The following is a 22,382-nucleotide window of genomic DNA, read 5'->3' as shown; positions in this document are numbered from 1 at the left end:
AGGACCCACCCAATTCAAGGTTATTGTTAATCATGTTTTCTGGAGTCCCTTAAGAGAGGATGAAAGGCACAGATATTTTGGAGAGAGCTCAAATACAGAAATGCCCAAGGAGATACAAGCAAGGACACAAAGAAATTCAGAGAGAAGAGCCAGCAGACATCACCATGTGCCTTCCAATGTGACAGAGAAATACAGATGGCACAGTCCTTCTTCAGATTTGGGGTGGCTTTGTCTGTATGTTTTCATTTGGACAGTCTTTTGTATTTAGAACTGTAAGGTTATAACTTAATAACCCCCCTTGGTAAGAGCCAATCCATTTCTGGTATATTGCATTCTGGAAGCTTTAGAAAACTGAAAGTTAGGCATTTTTGATTTGCATATTTTTGCCTTTTATGTGGATGGGAAATATTTAGCCACCATGTTCACAAAATTCTTCCTGGACCTTTACCCTTCTCCCCTCCCTCTGGGACACCTATGATGCAAATACTTATATGCTATGCTTTGGCAATCATTTCCCTGAGGCCCAGCTCAAATTTTTCCATATTTTTCTCCAGTTTATCTTTTACATGTTTATGTTGTTATATCCTCTAATTCACTGATCCTTTCTTCTGCCTCTTCAAAATCTGCAGTTTTGTTTCTAGAATATTTTTGAATTCATCTAGAGTATCTTCCATTTCCATAAATCTGTTATTTTATGTATTCTTTTGAATTCTTCTTTATGCTCTCATAGTGCTGTCTTGATATCCTTTATCTTTTTAAAGTCTTTCTGAAATTAATGAGGAGTCTTGCATGAATATATGTATTAGACATTCTAAATTCTTTATTTCCTCTCATTTTTAAATTGGATCATTGGTGTGGCCATATTTTCTTGTTTGTTAATCTGCCTTGTAATTTGCCACAGCTTTTGGACATCTGGTTATCTTGAAAGTTTTATCTTGAAAGTGATTTTTCCTGTCTTGTCTAAGATTTTGTTTTTGATTGGGTTCCTGTTGAAGGTTTACTTTTGCTGTATTTCACAGCCTAACCAGAGCCATGGTCCCATGCAGGGAGTGCAGCCCCCTTCCAAAAAGCCCTAGAGAAAGAGACAGGAAAGAAGCTCCTCAGACTGCTCTTCCCCAGCCTTCTAAGCAGATGGTGCTCTTTGGTCACCTGTCCCCCACAGTCCTGCATAAGTCATTATGTTTTCTGCCCTTTGACCCTTCTGTTTTCAATGCATATGGGGAAAATTGTCCCATAATGCTGGGGGTGCCTGTCAAGAAGGGACTAAGGCTGTGGCTCCCTGCCATCTTATTTTATTTAGTGGCCAATATGTGTGTCAGGATTCTTCCCTCCTCCCTCTTTTCCTGAAAGAAGGGGGCTCCATGTATCCCCTACACTACAGCAGCCCAGCAGTTTAGAGCCAGGCACACCCTGGGATTCTTGCTATAAGGAAAGGCAGTTTGCCTACACTTTTGAGATAAGCTAGTCCAGAATCAAGGCATCAGCAAGGTGCTGCTTTCTCCACAAAGCATGTGGCATCCTGGTACTCACTGCCATCATCCCTTGTCCCTTGACTCCCCCCTCACATGGCAATGCACACAGCAACACCTTCTATTTCTTCTGGGTTGTGTTGTTTCCAATACTGCTCTCTGGTGTTCCCCTACATCTGAATTTCATTCTGCTATAAACAACTCCAGTTAATCCCAATTAAAACCCAAATTGATTCAATTGCCCATGTCTTAACTAAAAGTCACATCTTTAAAAAGCCAGGTAATATGTGTTCCTTGGCAACCCTTACTTGACAATAGTATAATCTAATTCAGCTCTTCCCAATGTTATTCCATGTTTCTCTAAGGAAAATTTTGTAATCATTTCAGATTTATACAAAAGTTACAGAGAAACTACAGAGGATCCCTCTGCACACTCACCCTCTTGCTCCTGATGCTGTCATCTTACATCATCCTGCTTCATTTGCAAAACTGAGCTTTTATATTGGTAAAATACTAACTGGACTCCAGGTTTTATTCAGGTTTGACCATTTTTTAAAAATATTCTTTTCCTGTTCTAGGAACTAACCAGCACCACATGCTGTATTTGCTTTCCATGAATTTGTTACAGGAATGTTGGGTACCTTATACAGAATAATGTCATGGTCACTGCTATTTGAGATTAATAGCCCAGTATTTTATTCTATACATGAACATTGTATGTGTTTTTCTACCAATCTCATTATTTTAACATGAACAATTATTTTCTGCCTTTTTAGTAACAATTTGTTAAATCATCACATGCACTCATTCATCTGAAAATGTAATTGGGCACTTTCATCTGGACACTGCAGCCACAATGTGGAATACACATTACATAGACTATGAAGATTGTTTTGAGAATGCTGATGCATATTAAAGCTGGCTGCACATGAATAGACCCTCATAACTCATTTAGCCTGATGCCATATCTGCAAGAGGAACATGTGTGCTGAGTGTTCCCAGGTAAGGGCATGGGGTAGTGATAGCAAATGTACAGGCAGGAGAGTGGTTCAGGTCTTCTAGGGATGTCTCCAGATCCCTCCCCTCTATGACATATTTCTGCCAAGAATTTCTTAAAATGCCTGAGAACATGGCCATATAGTCAAAGAAGGGACAGATTCTGACCATCTTTAGAGCTAATTCTGTTCTTTGTGTTTCCATAGCACAGTATTCAGCCCTGATCCTGGGGATGGGGTCTAATGACAGGAAATCTTTTGTGGGTAAAAGGGGTAGGAAAGACACTCATTGTATTGGAGGAACAATGTGTCAAAACATCACTCAGCAATGAAGTAAATGGGATGACAGTTTCTTCTCTCTGGATTCAGGAATCTCTTTTTAATATGAGATTGCTTGATAAACACATATTTGTTTTTATCAGTAAATAACCAGTGAACAGTTTATTAGTTCTCAGTGCTGTAGGTCAAGAGTCTGGCTGAGCACAGTGTGAAGGGTTTTTTGCTCAGGGTCTTAGGAGGGTAAAATCAAGGAATCAGTGAGGCTCTGTTCTTTCCAGAGCTTGGAGTTCTCTTGCAAGCTAATTGTGTTTGGACAGAATCAGTTCCCTTGTTGGTAGGATTGAAATCCTATTCCCTTGCTGCTTATGTGTCATTTCCTGGAGGCTGTCCTCATACCTTGATATGTGGCCGCTCAACCTCCACAGCCAACATCAGATAGTGTCTGCCATGTCACATACCAATTATCTGTGAACCTTACTGAGTTCTTAGTCTCTGACCAGTACAGCAATATTTAAAGGGCTCCTCTGAATTGGCCAGGCCCATTTGAATCATCTCCCTTTCTTAATGTCAACAGATTTCATTTAATATGTAATTAAAGTCAAAGACTTCCTTAAATATGCACAACCACTTCACAGCAGAATCTAAATTAGTGCTTGAGCAACTGGGATAGGGTTTGTACATGCCAGCAGCCAGGAAACTAGAGGGCCCTCTTAGAGTTCTGCTTACCACAATGCTCTTTTTATATTTTATCAAGTATTGCTTTACCCCAATTTTAACTTTGGCAGGGGGAGTTTCACAAAATTTAAATTTAAAAAAATTACATGATTTTAGAGGAGAAGTCAGAAAGACTCACTTCCAGCTGGCCAGAATGGATAATGATTAAGCACTTCCCACTTCTCTAGAATGTCAATATGCATAAAATAACCTAGAAAGTATCAAGGTTAAAAAAAATAATAATTGATTCTGTGTCGTGTTCCATGGACTCTCACTGCACTTAACCTAAACTCTCAGCTTTCATCATGTCTTTGAATTTCCCCTAGGATCAGACCCTTGTCTGCTTTTCATAGTTTTATTTGTCTTTCTTAGTCATCCAAGATCACATCCTGTGCAAATTTGGATGTGTTCTTCCCTGAGCTTTGCAAGCCAACTTCCTACTTCATTTATGGACAATGTCAACTATTCACTCTTCAAAGATGATGTCTCCACACACAGTGTTTTAGGTGGAAGCCCCTGACTCAGTCATTTGTATGACACAACCTGTTTCATCTCCGTGGTGTCCATGACTTTCTCAAGTTCTTTAATATATATAGGCATAGGAAGGATGTTGTATTATCCTGAAGCAGGAAACTATCAATTGCAAAGTAGAAATTTAAATTACGGGCATATGTATAGTAACTTCATGGAAAAGCAGAAAACAAATATGGGAGATGAGAGAAACATGATGGAAGTATTGGAAACTTCAAAACCCATATATGTGGTAGACCAAGAACATGGTGGACTATTGACTGAGTAAGAATGTCTTCCTGCTGGTTTGAGTCTGTGCCACCCCATTCCTGAAGGCCTGGAAATGGCACCCTCACCTAACATAATGGGTTCATAAGGAGACAAACTACAGAAAAATAAATGTACTATTAATTAGAATTGAACAATACATGTCTTAGGATGCTCCACATTAAGGGAAATTTCTTGGAGGCAGAAGGGTGGTTGCTTAGCAGGGAAAGTAGAAATCATGAAATAGGAAGAATTATGATATATATAAAATATGTAAACTATCTCAATTGTTCCTCTCTTTCATTTACTCTGTTCTAGATGAGGGAAGTTGTATGCAATAGAGCTGGATGCACCTTGCCCCACTTGTCCTGCATTAACAGCTTTGCTACGGGGTATAAATTTCAGAGAAGTAGGATAGGAGAAGCTTCAGGAATATACTTTGTTTATTTTCTTTCTCTCCCAGATAATAGAAAGACTCAAGATATCAGAAGTTCTGTTTCATTTATTCATAATCTAATGCTCTAGGCTTGGAAGGGTTTGTATTGGTATTTGTATAATTCTATAAATATTTTTGATTCTGGAAGGAATAAATGACAAATCTTTTCTGAGACCTTGGGAGATGGAACTATTTTCCCTGTTACCACTATGTGGAAAGGTGACCCCTTAGATCTGTGGACACTTCCTTTGTGATTTAAGAAACTGATGGACCTAAAGAGCAGTGCCAAGGGTAACTTGTAAGTATCTGGTGACTCATTTTCAGGGACTATATTTGGGTTGAGAGCAGTACCGGTGGTCTCGTTTTGGACATTTTGAGGAGATTTGATGTTAAAGAAGTACTTCAAATACATATTTAAAATTCAGAATAGACTAAAATAGATGCAAATTTGTGCACTACATCCTCATTCTATCCAATTACATGAATGCATTCCACACAGTTCCTGGCACCATATTATTAAAGGTCAATTAAGTTCAGAACTTTTACACACACCGGCACATATATTCAACTACAAAATTAAGTATACAAGATGAGTATAGGTAATTTGAAACATAGATTTGATAATAAGATATTTTAAATTTGGCTGTTTTCTAAAGTTTGTTGAAAATTATAGTTGTCACTGATTTCTGAGATATTTGCAGGACTGCACTCACATTTCTTACACTAATGTTATTTTTGAGTCCCTTTCTTTCCATTATCTGTCTTCATGGCTCACTGCACAGCTCATTTCCCTTTATACCCTGTGCTGATTTGCATAGACTGCTGGGGACTCAGCTGCTGCTCAGACTCTATTAATGGGGAATCCCTGGTAATGGGGCCTGAGTGTACCAGATGGTGAGCAAGATGCTGTCTCAGTCCCAACTCCTCATCCTCCTGGGGCTCTGGGTCTCAGGTGAGAGCTTCAGAAGAGCAATGTCTTTATACAGCTGGAGAGATGGTTTTCCCATGTAGAGTGTACAGACTATTCCATCTCAAGCATATCTGATTATATATGATTAATAAGGAAACCGACATGTGAATATACATTTTATATACCTGTGATTTACTGTGTGACCTTGTTCTTTCTGCCTGCAGGTGCCAGAGGGGACATCGTGATGACCCAGTCTCCAGTCTCTGTGGCTGTGACACCAGGAGAGACCATCACCATGAGCTGCAAGGCCAGCCAGAGTGTTAGCAGCTACTTAAACTGGTACCAGCAGAAACCTGGACAGGCTCCCAAACTGCTCATCTTTGGTGCATCCAACCGGGCATCTGGGATCCCTGAGCGATTCAGTGGCAGTGGGTCTGGGACAGATTTCTCTCTCAGAATCAGTGGAGCCCAGGCTGAAGATGTGGCCACTTATTACTGTCAGAAGTATAACAACTATCCTCCCACAGTGCTTCAGCCTCGAACACAAACCTCCTCTCCCAGCTGTGGGGCACTGAGTCCTGCAGCAGCAGCTGCTCCCCCTCCTCCCACCTCTTCATTATAACTTCCTGCCTAGTAGTTTGTCTTCTTGTCTTACTTTTTCCTTCAGTGAACTCTGTCTTTCCTTCAAGCCTTCCTTATCCTTGTTACTGAAGTAGTTATATTCTACCTCCTTTCTAACTGCCCTTTTCCTTCACTCTTTCTCTTTCCTTTACTTATTCCTTCAAAGGCAATTCTGTAGTTCTAACCACTTGGTTTGGAAAATTTTTCCTTTAAGTTACTGTGGTTGCCTGGAACCTGTAAGGGCAGAGAGACAGGAGGAGGGAGAAAAGGAGCTGCCTAGTTAGGAGTCTCTCAGGGGGGAAATGTAGAGGGGAATTCCCGGTACAGTGGTATTTAGAATATTTAGGGTCTGAATGTGCCGTTTTTTCCTTCCATTCCCTGCAGTTCATGTTGTTTTTCTCTGCTCTCCCTGGTTCGAATGAGGTAAGGAGGAGGGACACAATGCAAAAGGGGCATGAAGGAGTGAGGCTGGAATTTTGGTCAAGAGATAGAAAACTGTCTCTGTCAACAAAGAGACATTGTTTTCATATGTGACAAGACCAGGTTCTCAGCAAGTTTTCTTTTCCCTGGGTATTTATTTCATGTTAACATGTTTACACTTCCATGAAAGCTAGAATGCTTTATATCATTGCATTAAGCAATTGATTATTCTAATTTAGCATTATATTTGTGAGTGAATTTGTTATAGTTAAGGCTTTTCTTTATTGATTTCTTTTTTCATTTTTCATTTATTAAATAAATTTCAATTGAGAATCTATAATATGCCAAGCATATTTCTGGGTATTTGCTTTGTAATAATGGTAATAGGCAATTAAAGAAATAAGTCTGTCTCTCAGAATTTAAGTCTGAAAGGGTAGCAGATATTGATGAAAGAAAATTGAGAAATGCAAAATTGGATGTAAGATATTTATGATTGAAGCCAATAAAAAAGCACATTTTACATTTGTGTGGGTTTGTGTTTAGTTTAGTGCGGTGGAAAGGTGTTTCTGTGTGTGTGTGTGTCTGTGTGTTTTTGTATCCTATAAGGCAGGGTCACATTTCATTATTTCTCCATGTGAGTATCCCTTTATTGCAGCATGATTTGTTGATTTTTCTTTTGCTTTTTTGTTTGTTTTGGAAAGCGCATGGGCTTGGTATCAAATCTAGGCCTCCCACTGTGCTGGTTTGAAAGGATGCATGGACCCTAGAAAAGTCACATTTTAATCAAAATCCCATTTTGTAAAGGCAGAATAATCCCTATTCAATATGGTATGTTTGAAACTGTAATCAGATCATCTCCCTGGAGATATGATTTAATCAAGAGTGGTTGTTAATGAGGATTAGCTGGAGGTGTGTCCCCACCCATTTGAATGGGTCTTGATTAGTTTCTGGTGTCCTATAAAAGAGGAAATATTTTGGAGAATGAGAGAGATTCAGAGAGAGCAGAGAAGAACGACATAGCCATGAGAAGCAAAGTTCACAATCCAGTGAACTTTGGAGATGAAGAAGGAAAATGCCTCCTGGGGAGCATCATGAAATGGGAAGCCAGGAGAAGAAGTTAGCAGATGACACCATGTTCACCATGTGCCCTTCCAGATGAGAGAGAAACCCTGACCATGTTTGCCATGTGCCTTCTCACTTGAGAGAGAAACTCTGAACTTCATCAGTCTTCTTGAGCCAAGGTATCTTTCCCTGGATACCTTAGATTGGACATTTCTATAGACTTGTTTTAATTGGGACATTTTCTTGGCCTTGGAACTGTAATCAAGCAACTTATTAAGTTCCCCTTTTTAAAAGCCATTCAGTTTCTGGTATACTGCATTCAGGCAGCTAGCAAACTAGAACACCCACACAGCAAGCAAGAATTCTACCACTGAACTACAGTTTTATCTCAGGTTTCATAGGGTTTTTTTATTATTTATTTTTATTTTTTAATTTCATTTTTTTAATTTATGAAAACAAATAATACACTTAGAACCACCAACGATGGATACCATAGTTCATTTAACCATAGGCAAATTTAAATTGTGTCCTACTTAAAGTGGGTTTTTTTTTGTTTTGTTTTGTTTTTTATGTGCTCCCAGAACACACTGTCCAAGGGCTTATGGCAGCTGACTTTGAGCTCCCTGAGAGCAAGATATGTCTTAGTCATCGTAATCATGTCTGCATCTGCAGTGTCTTGCACATAATAGAAACAGTGGCAATGAAGGTGGTGATGGGGTGGTGATGATGATGATGGTTGCTAATAGTTACTGAGCACTTGCTATGTTCCAGGCAGTTCTAAGTGCCGGCATTTATTATTTCATTTTATTCCTCACATCGGGACTTTGACATAGGTACCAGGATAATAGATCCATTGTACAGAGGAGGACAGTGAGGAGAGAGAGGTGAAGCAACCTACCCATGGTCACAGAGCTAGAAGGTAGTGAAAGTGTGCTTCATGAAATACATCTCAATGTCAAGGGGATGAATGAATGGAAATTGCTTAAAAATGCCTACCCAGTGACAGGTGGGCATGTGCCTGAGTCCTGCGGTGCCCCCACCGCTGCGCCATGAGTGCTCTGTGGCTTCTTGGTGTTAGAGTAAAGCCCATGGGATCTAGCCAATGTTCCTTGCCATGTGATTTTTTCCCATTTTCAGGAAGAGTGAAACAACATTCAACCCCTCATGGCTACCAAACCAGAAGATGATCTCTCCAGAGTGACCAGCCATGGGGAAGGGAGTCTGTGTATAGGAACTTGAGCAAACTTTGCACATATTTTTCCTTTGTTTCTCTTAAAGTGGTTCAAATTATTAGTTTAGTTAGGGGCATGCTTACACTAATGAATAGGAATTATCACAGCTCCAAGCTGTTTGTTGGGATGAGCAGGCTCTGATGCTGTGTCCGTTCCAACCTCTGTGCTGCAAGGAGGAGGAGATACTAGTGCAGCTGCCTCTCTGAAACCCTAATACTATAGAGCCATTCAATGGGAGCATTTGCATCCAGCTGGCAGCCACACGCTCAGAGATGGTTCATGAAACTTCTCCTCGGTGAACAGTTTTTCTGTACATAGTGTTAAGCCATGCTGGTACAAGCTATTACAAAGTACTAAGGGCTGAGGGTCACAGGTACTGTAATAATGTCTACCCTGGAATCAGCACACATCTCTCCCTCTTCTTGATACAGGATTGCTTACTGTAGCTTTTGTAAAACTGAACTTTAATTGCTTTCAACCCTATTTCAATCTGTTTTTACATTCATAGGATAAAGTACATTTACACTTGCTAGAGCTAAATATACTTGGAAATTAATCTCTTGAGCTGTATCAATAACCATCTTCTAGTCCAGCACCCATTTTACAGATGGAGATTGCTTGTGGCCACAGCTCCCATCTGCCACTGCATCTGCCCTCTGCCTTCTCCCTTCTAATGTAGGTGGGCAGTATAGTGGGAGGGCCAGGGGCTCACACTGAGGTACACAGCAGCTCAGCTGGTCTCAGACTTTGGGGAACTTCTGGGAGGGTCTGGACCTCATTACCAGGCAGGTCTAGGTACAGGAGCTATGTGTTGCCAGAGATCACCACCTCCCAGTATCTTAGAGAAAGTAGACTTTCAGCCCTGGGCCTGGGTAGGGACAGCTTCATTGTCCTACATTTCTGTAAATCATGTAACTTGTCCTTTGGAAAGTTAATTTTAAAAAGTGTACTCCCCTAAAGTAGGTTTTTAAGCAGCCAGAGGGCATGACCAAATTTGCCTTTTAAAAAGATCACTCTGATTTTAGTGAAGAGAAATTATTTTTTTAAAAAATGTCAAGAATAGATGTAGGAAGAACACTTAGGAAGTTATTTCAGGAATCCAGGGGAGAGATATTGGTGGCTTGGTCTAAAGCCATGTCAGTGGAGACAGGAAGAGGTGGATGTGTTGGGGAATATGTAGTTATAAAATTGACAGGAGGTGGCTATGAGTGCTGAGGTGAAGAGTGGTGTCGAGGATGACTCCACTGACTCTGGCTTAGACAACAGGATGTGTGCTGCTAATTCACTTGGGTGGAACTGGGTGGGGTTGGCTTGTGCAGAGGTGGAAAGCTCATGAGATAGGTGTCAGAGATACTGAGTGAGAAGTGCCATAGAGACACTCAAGAATCTTGAATTTAGAACTCAGAAGAGAAGTTTGAACTGACAATATAAATACATTAGAACAAGATATAACTGTTCTATCGATGAACATGAATATTGATAGAATTAAAGCTTTCTTAGATTCAGCTTATTTTTATTTTTTAATTTATACAAGAGACATTAATTGACCAAATACTCTGTCAAATACAGTGTCAGGTACTTTGAGGATGTTATTTTTCATATGTGTCAATAAATTTGTGAAATTGTATGTATGGTAAATATACATTTAATATTTAATATTTTATTTTAAAATATGTCAAGGGAAATTGCATAAAACACATGCATTAACCCATTTTTGATTAACAACAACCTAGTTGTCACCAAGATCTCACCATGACCTGGCACATTCCTGCCCCCCATCCTACCGAAATCCACTCCTCCCTTACAAACCATAAATCTTCCTTCTTGATTTCTCTGAATCTCATACTAATCACTTCCTTGATTCACATTTTGAAATTCCACATACACATCACAAAACCATATAGTTGGGTCATTGTGGAACTTTGTACAAATGTGTAAATCTGTTAATGTTTTCATAATGTTACTGTTGCTTTTCAGATTTTCATATGTCTATTAAATTTTCCTGGTTGTTTTGCAAAGCTGAAATTGGGAATCAGTTAAACCACCTTTATCATTGTGTATTTATGCATATTCTCCCTGTAATTGTTCACTTTTTGCGCAGTACCTTTTAGACTGTGCTTATTAGATGGGTAAAATTGAGTGTTGTTATATTTTCAGGGTGAATTGAAATATCTATTATGGTGAAGTGTTTTCCCCAGTAATGAATTTTGTTTTAAATCATATGCATTTTGAATATTATTATAATTACCCTATTTTTTAGTTAATGTTGCAATTTTATAAATATATAAATAATTTAAATTTTATATAATTCTTTATGTATATTATTTATATAAATTTAAATTATAAATTATAATTATATCATAATTATGTGTAAATAAATAAATATATACATATAATTTTCCATTCTTTTACTTTCAACCTTACTATGGGTTTACAATTCCTTAATGTGTCTCCTTTAAAGGATTAAGATTCTGGTTATGTGTGACTCAAAATGGACTGAACTTTGAATGTCAGTTGAAGAAGAAATGATGCCTTCTTTTTAGTACATTATATATAATGTGTTTTAATTTTTTTAATGATTATTCAATAAATTCAATCGCACATAACAATATTAAAGACTAAAATTAATTAAAATCTTTGTGGTGGTGTGAAACTGATGTGCACCACAGAAGAGTGACTCTTTAATCTTGATTCAATATTGCATGGTGGGATCTTTAGATTAAGTTTTGTCTCCAACTTAGACCCGTAAAGAGTTTCCACCCTACTGAAGTGCTCAGATCACTTGCATTTTCCCATGAGATCCTTGGCCACTGAGCATCAAGGATTGGGCCATTTAAACCCACAGGGTAGGGGTGGCAAGTGACCGCAGTGCAGACAGAAGCAACATAAGGGTCTCAGATCTTAGTGGACCTTTGTCCAAGGGGTGCCCTGTTAGCCCAGCAGGAATATTGCCCTCCCTAAGGGCTCTGGCCAGGAAAAATTCCCCTGACCCAGGGGCGATGTGAAACCCTTGGAGAAATCCCAGGAGACACAGCTCAGACAGGACAGTCAACAAAATCCCGAGTCTCATTGTCATATGCAGGCATCGGGGTGACATGTCAGACACAGCCAAAGGTAGGGCCAGAAGGACTTGCTCTGGGTGGTCTAAGGCCAATGGATCTGGGACCTGCTCCTCCTTTGCATCCTCTATATCTTTTCAGAACAAAGGCCAATGAATTTATACTAAATCTGCAAAGGTCTCACCCAGTCCTCTGCTCCCTTTCAGCGAGCTCCCTCTTGCTCTACAGAGGCATGTATCCAAATGAACCAGTGTTCAGGGAGCTGTCCCACACCTCTCTGCAGAATATTGGCCCTTTAATGGATCCACAGCTTGGGGATGTCAACCTAAATAACCCCAAAATACACCAAGGACAGCAGTACAAGGCAGCACCAATGAATGCCACCCAGTAATGAAGTCTCTCAAATGGTGCTAGCCACTGGGACATCTGATAATTAAGCCAAGTGCACCTGAGTTTGTGAATCAGTATCAAATCACCCTGCTTCCCAGGCCAATTGTTTTGGATGAGATGTGGAAGTTTTTTGGGTGAGAACAAAGAAGCAGAATGAGCCAGCCAGACTCCAGTGCAGAAAAGGACAGCTATATTGACTTAAAGAACATGGGAATGGAAAGGGGAGAATAAAGGTGGTTGAGGATCCCAAGCTTACCTAAACTTGGCCCCTATAGGGGTGGGGGTAACAGTTATGGAACAGCCATGGATTCTCACTTCTACCTTGCTCCTTTAATTGTGTCTCAGAGAGGGAAGTAAGGCTTTAACCACAGATACTGGGGATTACAAGTTTCAAACTATACAGAGCAAAAGCAGAAGTGGCCAGGGCCAGGGCTTTTGGAGAAAGTGAATGCAGATTCTGATCAACCAAAGCCTTGCCAGTTAGAGGCCTTGCTAACAATTATGAGGCTTGAGATGGCAAAGGGTTGTTTAGAAAAGAAGCAAGGCTAGCTGGGGTGGTCAGTTAAGAAGAGTGCTTACTTCTAGGCAAAAACGATGGGGTACCAAACATAATTTATTTTATGCCACTCAAAAATATCACTGCACTGAAGGGGTCTGTGTCTTTTCTGTGTGACTGCATGTTTTCCTCTTTGTCTTTGATATTCTGCAGTTTTCTGAGATGTGTCTCACTATAAGACTACTATTGACTAATTTGGCTTTATTTTGGTGGGTCCTTGAGCTTGTGAATTGGTTTCTTTCACTAGTTTTGGGTAATTCTCAATCATTATTTATTCAAATATACAAGGGCCCATTATCTACCTTTCTCGGATATATATTAGTTCTTCTTTCTGTGCATCTCCCTGTATCCTCTATGTTTGTGAGTTTTTTCCATATTTTTCTTTCTCAGTATTGTATTTTTTGAAAGTTTCTTCTGCTATGGCTTCTAGTTCTATAAATTTTCCACTACTGTCAGTTACCTCCATTCAGTTTTCAATTCTGGGTTTCATTATCCAAGATATAGAAACTTTGGTTTGGTTCTGTTTATGAGTATAAGGTAATCATTAAAATTTAGCTTTCTGTATACATATTATCAAATTCATTCCTTTAAATAAACTCTGTGATACTTTCAAAATCTGAAATATAAGGAGAAATGCTGTTGTCATTTTACTTATGATTCATGCTGTACATGTGCCTTCAGAATTTCCCACCTGGATGGGCTCTGGGCTCTCACTGCAATGAACTTTGCATGGACCTGGAGCCCAGGCACAAGTTTGCAATTTTCTTAAATATTTTCAGGACAATGCTCCTTTGGTACTAAAATATCTCCAGTTACTAGTCATCCAATATCTTTTCAGATTATGAACATTATTAAGGAGATTCAATATGAGGTTCTTGTTTAGATTGTCCTATATTGTTGATTGCAGTTTGTGTAACAAGAGAATGCTATACATTTTGAATATATATGTATTTTAAAATTAATGATTGCAAATTCCATTTTGAAATTTATTACTACATGTTTCATTGTCAATAAGTTGTATTTTCTGTGATGATATTTTTGGTATTATACATTATATCTTTCTACAGTCCACAATGCAATTTCCTTGTATGGAACCTACCTGCTTTGCACATCCCCTCTGGAAATGCCCAGTTGCTCATAGGTTTCCCCTCAGGCTCTGTGCACTGGTGACATGAAAAGAGCTGTAATTGGCAGGGCAAAGTAACTGATCATGTCACATACTACCTTGTTCTGATTTTGCTGCTCTGGGACTCTTGTTGAAAGTGTAAAATGAACTCAATCAAACAAGATTTGAATTTTTGTAGATTAAGAAATATTACTTTAGATGCACACTTAAATAGCTGTAATTTCCAGAAACATTACAGCCAATATTGAATGTAATAGGCCTCTGAAATAAGTATGACCACAAGGAAAAAAAGAATGGACAATCTTGTTTTGAGTGCATTGGCATAATCCATGCATCTGTGTTAATGTTTCATTTTGATTGCAGGGGACCCGGGGGAACTTGTGAAGTCTGAGTCTCCAGACTCCCTGGCTGTGTGGCCATGTCTGAGGATAAACACAGTGCCATGTCCAGCCCCAGCACTTTATCCATTCTCAACCACAAAAATTTCTTAGCCTGTTTCCAGCATGTGTTAGTTTTTAAGTCCACAGAATGTGATATACCAGAATTGGAATAACTTTTAAAAAGTGGAATGAAATAAGTTACAATTTTACAATTCTAAACTATAAAGATGTCCAAACTAAGGCCTTCAAGGAAAGATACCTTAGTTCCAGGAAGGCTGATGAATCAGGAACACCTCTGTCCATGTGGCAGTCACATGCTGACATCTGCTGGTCCCTCACTTTGCTTCTCCAGGGCAGGCTGTCATCTCTTGGCTTCCCTCTGTTCTCCAAGCATCAGCATTTGTGTCAATTCTAGGCTTTGTTGGCTCTGAGGGTTTGGTAATTTCTGACCATCTTTGAAATGCTTCATCATTTTTAAGGATTCCAATAAAATAAACAAGACCCACCTGAAATGGGTAGAGTCACATCACCAACTAATCAAAGTTTACACAGGCAATTGGAAATGCCACATCTCTATGTAGAAAATCTAATCAAATTTAATCTGCAATATTGAATCAAGATTAAATGAAACAGCCACTTCCACAAGATTGGATCAAGATTAAAACATGGTGTTTCTGGGCTCCATAATACTCTCAAACCTGTACACAGCAGAAGCCAGGACAGTTCCCCAACTGCTCATCCCCTTGGCATCTACCAGTTATTGGATTCCCTGACAGTTTCTTGTCAATTGATAACAGCAGACTTCCTTCTCAGCATCAGTGGGCTCCAGGATGCAGATGGGAAGTTCACTACTGTCAAAAATATTATGACTTTCCTACCATTGTGATTCACTGTTGAATACAACCTCCTTCTCTGTGCTGCTTGCCAGTGAGTCTCTTATGAAGTAGCTGTTTCCTGGATTTACCTACCTCCTCTATCTTCCTTAGAGACTGTCTGTTGATTTATTTTCAAGAAGGTTTTCAGGGTCTAGTAGATAAGGGACCTGGTCTTTTTATTCCATTTTTGTGATGGTCATTGTAGGATAATGGAGTACAGATCTCTGTTTTAGATCTCTATTGCCCCTGTAACAATTCCCACAAACATTAGAAATGCCTCATTTACAGTTCTGAAAATTATTAGATAAAAATGTATCTCACTCAGCTAAAATCACTGTGTTGCAGTGTCCCCTTGTGATAACCTTAGGGGAGAAGCTGCTTCTTCCCTTTCAGGCTTGTAGAAACCTCCCAATTCCCTGACTGGTGCCCCCCTTCATTGTTCTTCATAGTAACCAACGCTTCATCTCCTGACCCTGCTTCTGTTGTCATGTGTTTCTCTGACCACAGTCCTGAGAGGTTGTTTCCTTTTTAAGCACTCATATGTTTTCACAGGGGCACCCAAGTAATCCAGGGTAATTCCCCATCTCAACATTTGTGTACTTCATATTTTCAAAATCTTTTTGCCACATTAGGTAGCAGGATGCTGTCTTTTCTTCAGAGATTATTAATCTCACTCCTTAAATGTTCTTGTTCTTTACATCATCAGTACATTCTCCAGATGGATGCACATGACTGAAGCAAGCAGATTCCAGGCAAAACTGACTGGTTAGAGGTGCAGTGAGATTTATACACTGATGAATCAGTATTAAACTTTCCTATTCTAATTCTTTGTCAACCTCCCACTCTTCCACTGTTCTCTGTCACTTTCTTCCACATCAAAGGCTTTTTAAGATGTTATCCTCACCATTTCATGTTAAAAATCCCCACCATTGGAAAATTCTACTTCCCCAAGTTGAATTCTTGATATTCTCACAAGCAGTGCAGACATCCAAAGCTATAGGCTGAGGCCCCAATCTTGGAGTTTGTTCATATGAAACTTAATCCCACAAATGATAGGTCAAGCCTACTTAAAATTAGACCTATGAGCCACCCCCAAGAGAGCTTCTTTTGACACTCAGATGTGGCATTTCTCTCCAGCCAACACAACAAACAAACTCAATGCCCTCCCCCTGTGTATGTGGGACATGACTCTGAGGGGTGTGGACCACTCAGCCTCAAGGGATTGAGAAAACCTCAACCAAAAAGGAGAAGAGTGAAATGAGACAAAATAAAGTGTCCATGGCTGAGAGATTCCAAACAGAGTCAAGAGGTTTTCCTGGAGGTTATTCTTATGCATTAAATAGATATCACCTTGTTAGTCAAGATGTAATGGAGAGGCTGGAGTGAACTGCCTGAAAATGTAGAGCTGTGTTCCAGTGGCTGTGTTTCTTGGAGATGATTGTATAATGATACAGCTTTCACAATGTGACTGTGTGATTGTGAAAACCTTGTGTCTGATGCTTTTTTATCTGCCTTATCAGCAGATGAGTAAAATATATGGAATAAAAATAAATAATAGGGGGAACAAATGTTAAAATAAGTTTAGAGTAAAATGCTGGTGATCAATGAGAGGGAGGGGTGGGGGACATGGTATGTATGATTTTTTTTCTGTTTTCTTTTTTTTCTTTTTCTGAATAGATGCAAATCTTCCAAGTAATGATCATGATGATGAATATGCAACTATGTGATGATGCTGTGAATTACTGTTTATATATGTAGAACAGAATGATTAAAAGTTAAGAACGTTTGCACTTGCTTGGTGTTTTTTAGTATTTAATAAAAAAATTAAAAAATAAAAAACACCACTGACTCTCTCCTGCCTCTCACCCACTCTCCCTCCTTGACCCTCTTTCTAGCCAGCAATTTCTGCTCATCAGTTTCTGACCATAGTTATTTGTAGTCAGACTCAGTTTCTTTGCTCAAATTCTACCTTTTCTTCTAAAAGCAAAACCAAAATGATGGGAAGTCATTTCTCTCATTCATACTCCTTGTAAAGACCTTTCTCTAATTCTGTAAACCTTAGTATCCACAAGTGTTGTTTAGGAGATGTTATGTACCCCAATAAAGGCCATGTTCTTTTACTTCATTTTTGTGGGATTAGACCTATTGTGCATTGCAGTTTTTGGTTAGGATATTTCATTTGAGATGAGACACAGCCCATCTCAGGTCTTATGCTGTCATTGGAGTCCTTTATGAGAGGTTAAAAGGTGGGTATGCCAGTTTAAGCCTGTTGTGGACCCCAGAAAAGCCATGTGCTTTAATCCTCACTCAACATTATTGGCTGGGAGCTGTTGGATTGTTCACATAGAGATGTGTCTCCAACCATTCTAAGTGGATTGCTTACTAGAGCCCTTTAAGAGGGAACTATATTGGAAAACTTAAGAACTGATGCAGTCAGAGACCTTTGAAGATGAATAAGGAAAATGCACCCATGAGAGCTTCATGAAAGGAGAAGCCTGAAGAGAATGCTAGCAGATGTGGCCATGTGTGCCTGTCCAGTTGTGAGAGAAACTCTGGCTGTCATCAATCTTCTTAAACAAAGGTGCCTTTCCCTGGATACCTTAGGTTGGAAACTTCTATAGGCTTGCTTTAATTTGGACATTTTCACAGCCTTAGAATATGTAAACTTGCAACTTAATGATCAATTCCCTTTTGTAAAAGTTGTTCTGTTTCTGGTATATCATATTCCAGTAGCTTTCAATCTATAACAGTAAGTAAAGAAGAAGAATAGAGGGAGAAATACCCAGATACATTTTGGAGACAGTCATTGAAACCAGGGCCAGTAGTGAAGGACAAACAGATATCACCATGTGTGGTCTCATGTGACAGAGGAACTCTGGATGCCAGCAACCTTTCCTCAGAGAAGATTTCTTCCTCTTGATGCCTTAATTTGAATATTTTTATGGCCTTGGAACTGTAAATTTGTAACCAAATCATCCCTGAAATGAAACTCTACCCATTTCTGGTATATGGCACTCTGGTGACTTTAGAAAACCAAAATACAATAAATAAGTATACATTGATGCCTAAAGCATGAAATTTATTTTGGACTGTTCTGACCCTTGCTTGCTCTCAGAATTTAGTTATTTTACTACTCTATAGCTGTTTTTTACATATGTATAATGGCTGAAATAATTGCATCTATTTTGTAGGAATATCATGAGGCATAATAAGCCAATACATGTAAATGCCTCAAACAATTCCTTGCACCTGGACCATATTTGGACACTGCCATCATTTCCACACTGCACAAGTGCCTCATTCTTCTCAGAAATGAATATGAATTTTGAATTATGGATTCAATTTTTATCAAAATATAAATATATCCTCCAACCTCAGAGTCCTCTGGTTACTGCCTAATGTTTTTGTTGCTATATTTTGCTTGAACAGTGGACACTATGGAGTTGGTTTTTAAATGACCATCCACTGACTGGTGAGACAGGCTATAAAAACAAAATCCCTAGCATTTACTGAAATGCAGATATGTGCCTAAACAGTCAAATTTTCAATGTTTCCCACGTGGTTCTAATATGCAGCCCATCTGGGAAACAGTGACAATACTTACAGAAGATGTGTCCATGTGTCATTTACACTTTGTGGATGAATTTTTTCCTAAATAGGGTAACTTTTGTCTTTCTGCCATTCTGAAACAGTGCTGTCTGTATACTTTTACTGAGATGACTTTCCTGTTGAGCCTGTTTCAGTTTTTTAAATTTTTCTCTTAAAGTGTCACTAATTGCTGCATTTAAAGAATGCATGGGTGTTTAAAACATTTTATTTATTAATATTTTACTCTCTGCCTGACACAATTAGTTTATGAATCCAAGTGCAGAGAAGAGGTCACTCTCTAAAATGTAGCTCAGTCTGAGGGAGACCTGAGATAATCTTTCTTTTGTTCCTGGCCCTTTCTCTATTCACCTTTGGACACCCAGATCCTCGGGTTGGTGTGTCTGTCCCTACAGCCTCTTGGCACCCTGCCCAGTTGTGCTTTGCTCTGTGCTGTGCACTCCTCAGTGCACGAAGTGGCCAGGTGCACTCAGTGGCTGCAGTGTTAATGTTGGAAACTACCAATTATTTATTTGAAAAGTATTTTTTGGAGTAAATGCTCAGGAGTCCTGTTGTATATGTGTACAAGTAATAGAGGACAGTTTGCTATCTTATTGCAGTGGTTTCTTTTCTTCCATTTAGTGCAGGTGTATATTGTAACAATATTACCATATTGTAGCAGCTTGTTTTTAAATTTCATGGCACTATTTTGGGGACCATTAAGGTAAATAAATAAAAGTGACTGCTAAATGAAAAATCACCTACCAAACTTTTCTTTCTCAGTAAGCACAAGATGATAAATGTGTAACAAGCATAAAACCCTTGCTGCTATTTACCACATACATGTACTGGGACTGAAGACATGAAAACTAAAAGTCATCCATCTGTGTAAGGAGAGTCACATCCATTTCTTAAGAAAAGATTTATTTTAGCAATGCTGGACCCAACAGTAATTTTCCACTTATATCTCCTGAAGAGTTAAATATTACTCTGAAGCATGATTTTGCCTTAGATACAATGAGGGTTCTTCTTAATTTGTTTTTCTTATCTTTGATTCCATGTTTTCTTGGGAAAATATGAGATATAAAGTGACATCTTTTTTACTTCATTAGCAGAATAATATTTATGTTAATAGTAAAATTATAACTCCTTTATGTGAATAAGGTCACATGCTTCAAAAGAACATATTTTATTCCAATAATGATTTAAATTTTCTTCATCAAATTTATAGTATCAAAGAAAACTTTTGAAACAGATAGTGTTAATCAGCAAGGAAAAGAAGAAATTAATCAAGAACTCCATCAATGACTTGATTTTCAAATTCCATAATTGCAACTGGAATCTTTGGGCAGACAATTCAATTAGATCCTCCTTCACTTTTGTTGATTACAAAACCTTGGGCACCACAGGACTGTTGCCACCTCTGGATTCATTCATTTTCTTAATGTCCACCCTAATGGGAGTGAGAATCATCCCTTCACTTGATGCTTCAGAGGTTGTGGTTCCCAAGGAAATATCTGTGGTGAGGTGGGTGGTGGAATTTCTTTTATATTAAAGCAGCAAAAGGTGACTGTGAACTTGGAAGTGGAAGGAGTGTCAGTAGCACAATGGACTGTTCTTCCCCTTACTCATTTTAGGAAAGAGTTTTGCACAAGACACAAAGATCTAGACTTTAATTGCATTAAAGCTGTTTATGGACATGAACCTCTGAGATAACCTTGGTGTTGCCCAGAGGGACACTTACCCAGGTTTGAGAGGGCTGCTCTGAGTGATGCATGCTTGGGCAAAAGGGGCTAATGAGGTGAGGAAAACCAAGTGTCAATGAAGCATATTTTGCAAATACTATCAGGTCTCACTTGCAAGGAGAGAGACTGAATGACTAGAGCAGTAGCTGTAATGTCACTCCAGATGGAGTCTGGTTTTTAGGAAGGGTTACCTTATGTTATGTCATTTATGACAGACTCTCTTGGTCCCATCCAGGATTTACTCAGCTATTCTAAAGAATCCTTCCATGTGCTTTTAATATTAAATTTTACTTTTGGAATAATTTTTGTTTTTTTTTTGTAAAGATGCAGAAATAGAGAAATGTTCCTATACATACTCAACCTCTTGACCTTAAAGTTAACAGGTTACATAATCATGGCACATTTATCAAACTAAGAAATTTACATTGGCATAGTCATATTAACTAAAATCTGGACTTTATTCAGGCTAACCATTTGTTTTGTCATATCCTTTTCCTTTTCTAGGATTTAATCCAAGACATCACATTGCACATGGTTTCCATGAATTTGCTACAGAAAAATTATGTGATCTTAACAGAAGAATATCATGGTCACTGCTAATGCAATATTCCAATTTTAATTGAAAAGCATGAATTTTTATTCTATACATCAGTATTTTGAAAGTTTCTCTAACAATCTCATTATTTCATGATTACTGATAAGCTTTTGCCTCTGTGTTAACAATCATCTAACTCATCACATTCACTCATTCATACAAAAGAAGTAGCTGGGAATCTTCATGGGGACCCTGGAGTTACAGTGAGGAAAGGGAGTTCCACAGACCATGACCAGTTATTTGAGCACCTGACACATGCTAAATGTGGCTGTACATGAATTGGCCCTTATATCTAACTCAGACTGATCATATGTCTGCAATATATCAACCCTTGTATTGAGTGTCCCAGGTAAGAGGATGTGGCAGTGTGAGCTGTGCCAAGTAAATGTATTAGGGGGTGTCAAATAGAATTTTATCTGTAATTAAGAGATTGTTCCCATGTTAACATTAGATGTATCCAATAATAAACCTAAGCTTAGAATTATTAATTCAAAAAGAAATTGAAGAATAATAGATTCTTTTTGAGATGAAGACAAAATTACAGTTATTTTGCTCCAGGAGGAAGGAAACATCCATATCAATGCACCTGGCAGTTTCTAGATAGTTAAGGAGTATGTTCAGGTCTGCTTGGGATGGCCCAAACTCATTCCCATCTCTTACAGAGTGGCCTGATTAGAATTTTTTCCATTCTCAGAATATATGGGCATAAACACAGTGAGAGGCAGACCGTGACATCTTCAAAGTTAATTCTGTTTTAATTTTTATAGCACTGTATTCAATCCTGATTGTTTGACATGGAAACCCATAAGAAAAATATGTGTGGGTGAAATGGCCAGACAACACGTTGCTTCAGGAGATAGAAGTACCATCAGAATCTTGACCATTTCTTCTCATAAGTGGGTAGATTATTTCTTCTCTCTGGATTTATGATTCTCCTTTTAACATGAGGTACATTAATACACAAATTTTCTATCATTTAGTAACCAACTAGCAACTTATTAGCTCACAGTGTTATAGGTCAGGAGTCTGGCTGGATACATTGTGGATGGTTCTCTGCTGAGGGTCTTACAACTGCAAAGTCAAGAAGTCAGCAGGGCTACATTCTTCCTAAAGCTCAGTGGTTTTAGGCAGCAAGACCCTTCCTGAACACTGAGGA

The 22,382-nt window shown here is 38.7% G+C and overlaps 1 protein-coding gene across 1 annotated transcript in view; it reads left to right on the top strand.

Annotated features, from left to right (window-relative positions):
- The first annotated feature begins 5,536 nt into the window (after positions 1-5,536).
- The window catches only part of LOC143661186 (uncharacterized), a 28,869-nt gene continuing 12,023 nt past the window's right edge, over positions 5,537-22,382 (top strand). The window contains exons 1-2 of the mRNA XM_077134740.1: positions 5,537-5,622; positions 5,805-6,143. Coding sequence (XP_076990855.1) covers positions 5,562-5,622; positions 5,805-6,143 — 400 coding nt within the window. The 5' untranslated portion in view covers positions 5,537-5,561. The remainder of the gene's footprint in view (positions 5,623-5,804; positions 6,144-22,382) is intronic.

The sequence above is a fragment of the Tamandua tetradactyla genome, chromosome 17 (genome assembly GCF_023851605.1).
Source record: "Tamandua tetradactyla isolate mTamTet1 chromosome 17, mTamTet1.pri, whole genome shotgun sequence".
NCBI classification, from domain to species: domain Eukaryota; kingdom Metazoa; phylum Chordata; class Mammalia; order Pilosa; family Myrmecophagidae; genus Tamandua; species Tamandua tetradactyla.
This window is presented reverse-complemented; position numbering and strand designations above follow the sequence as displayed.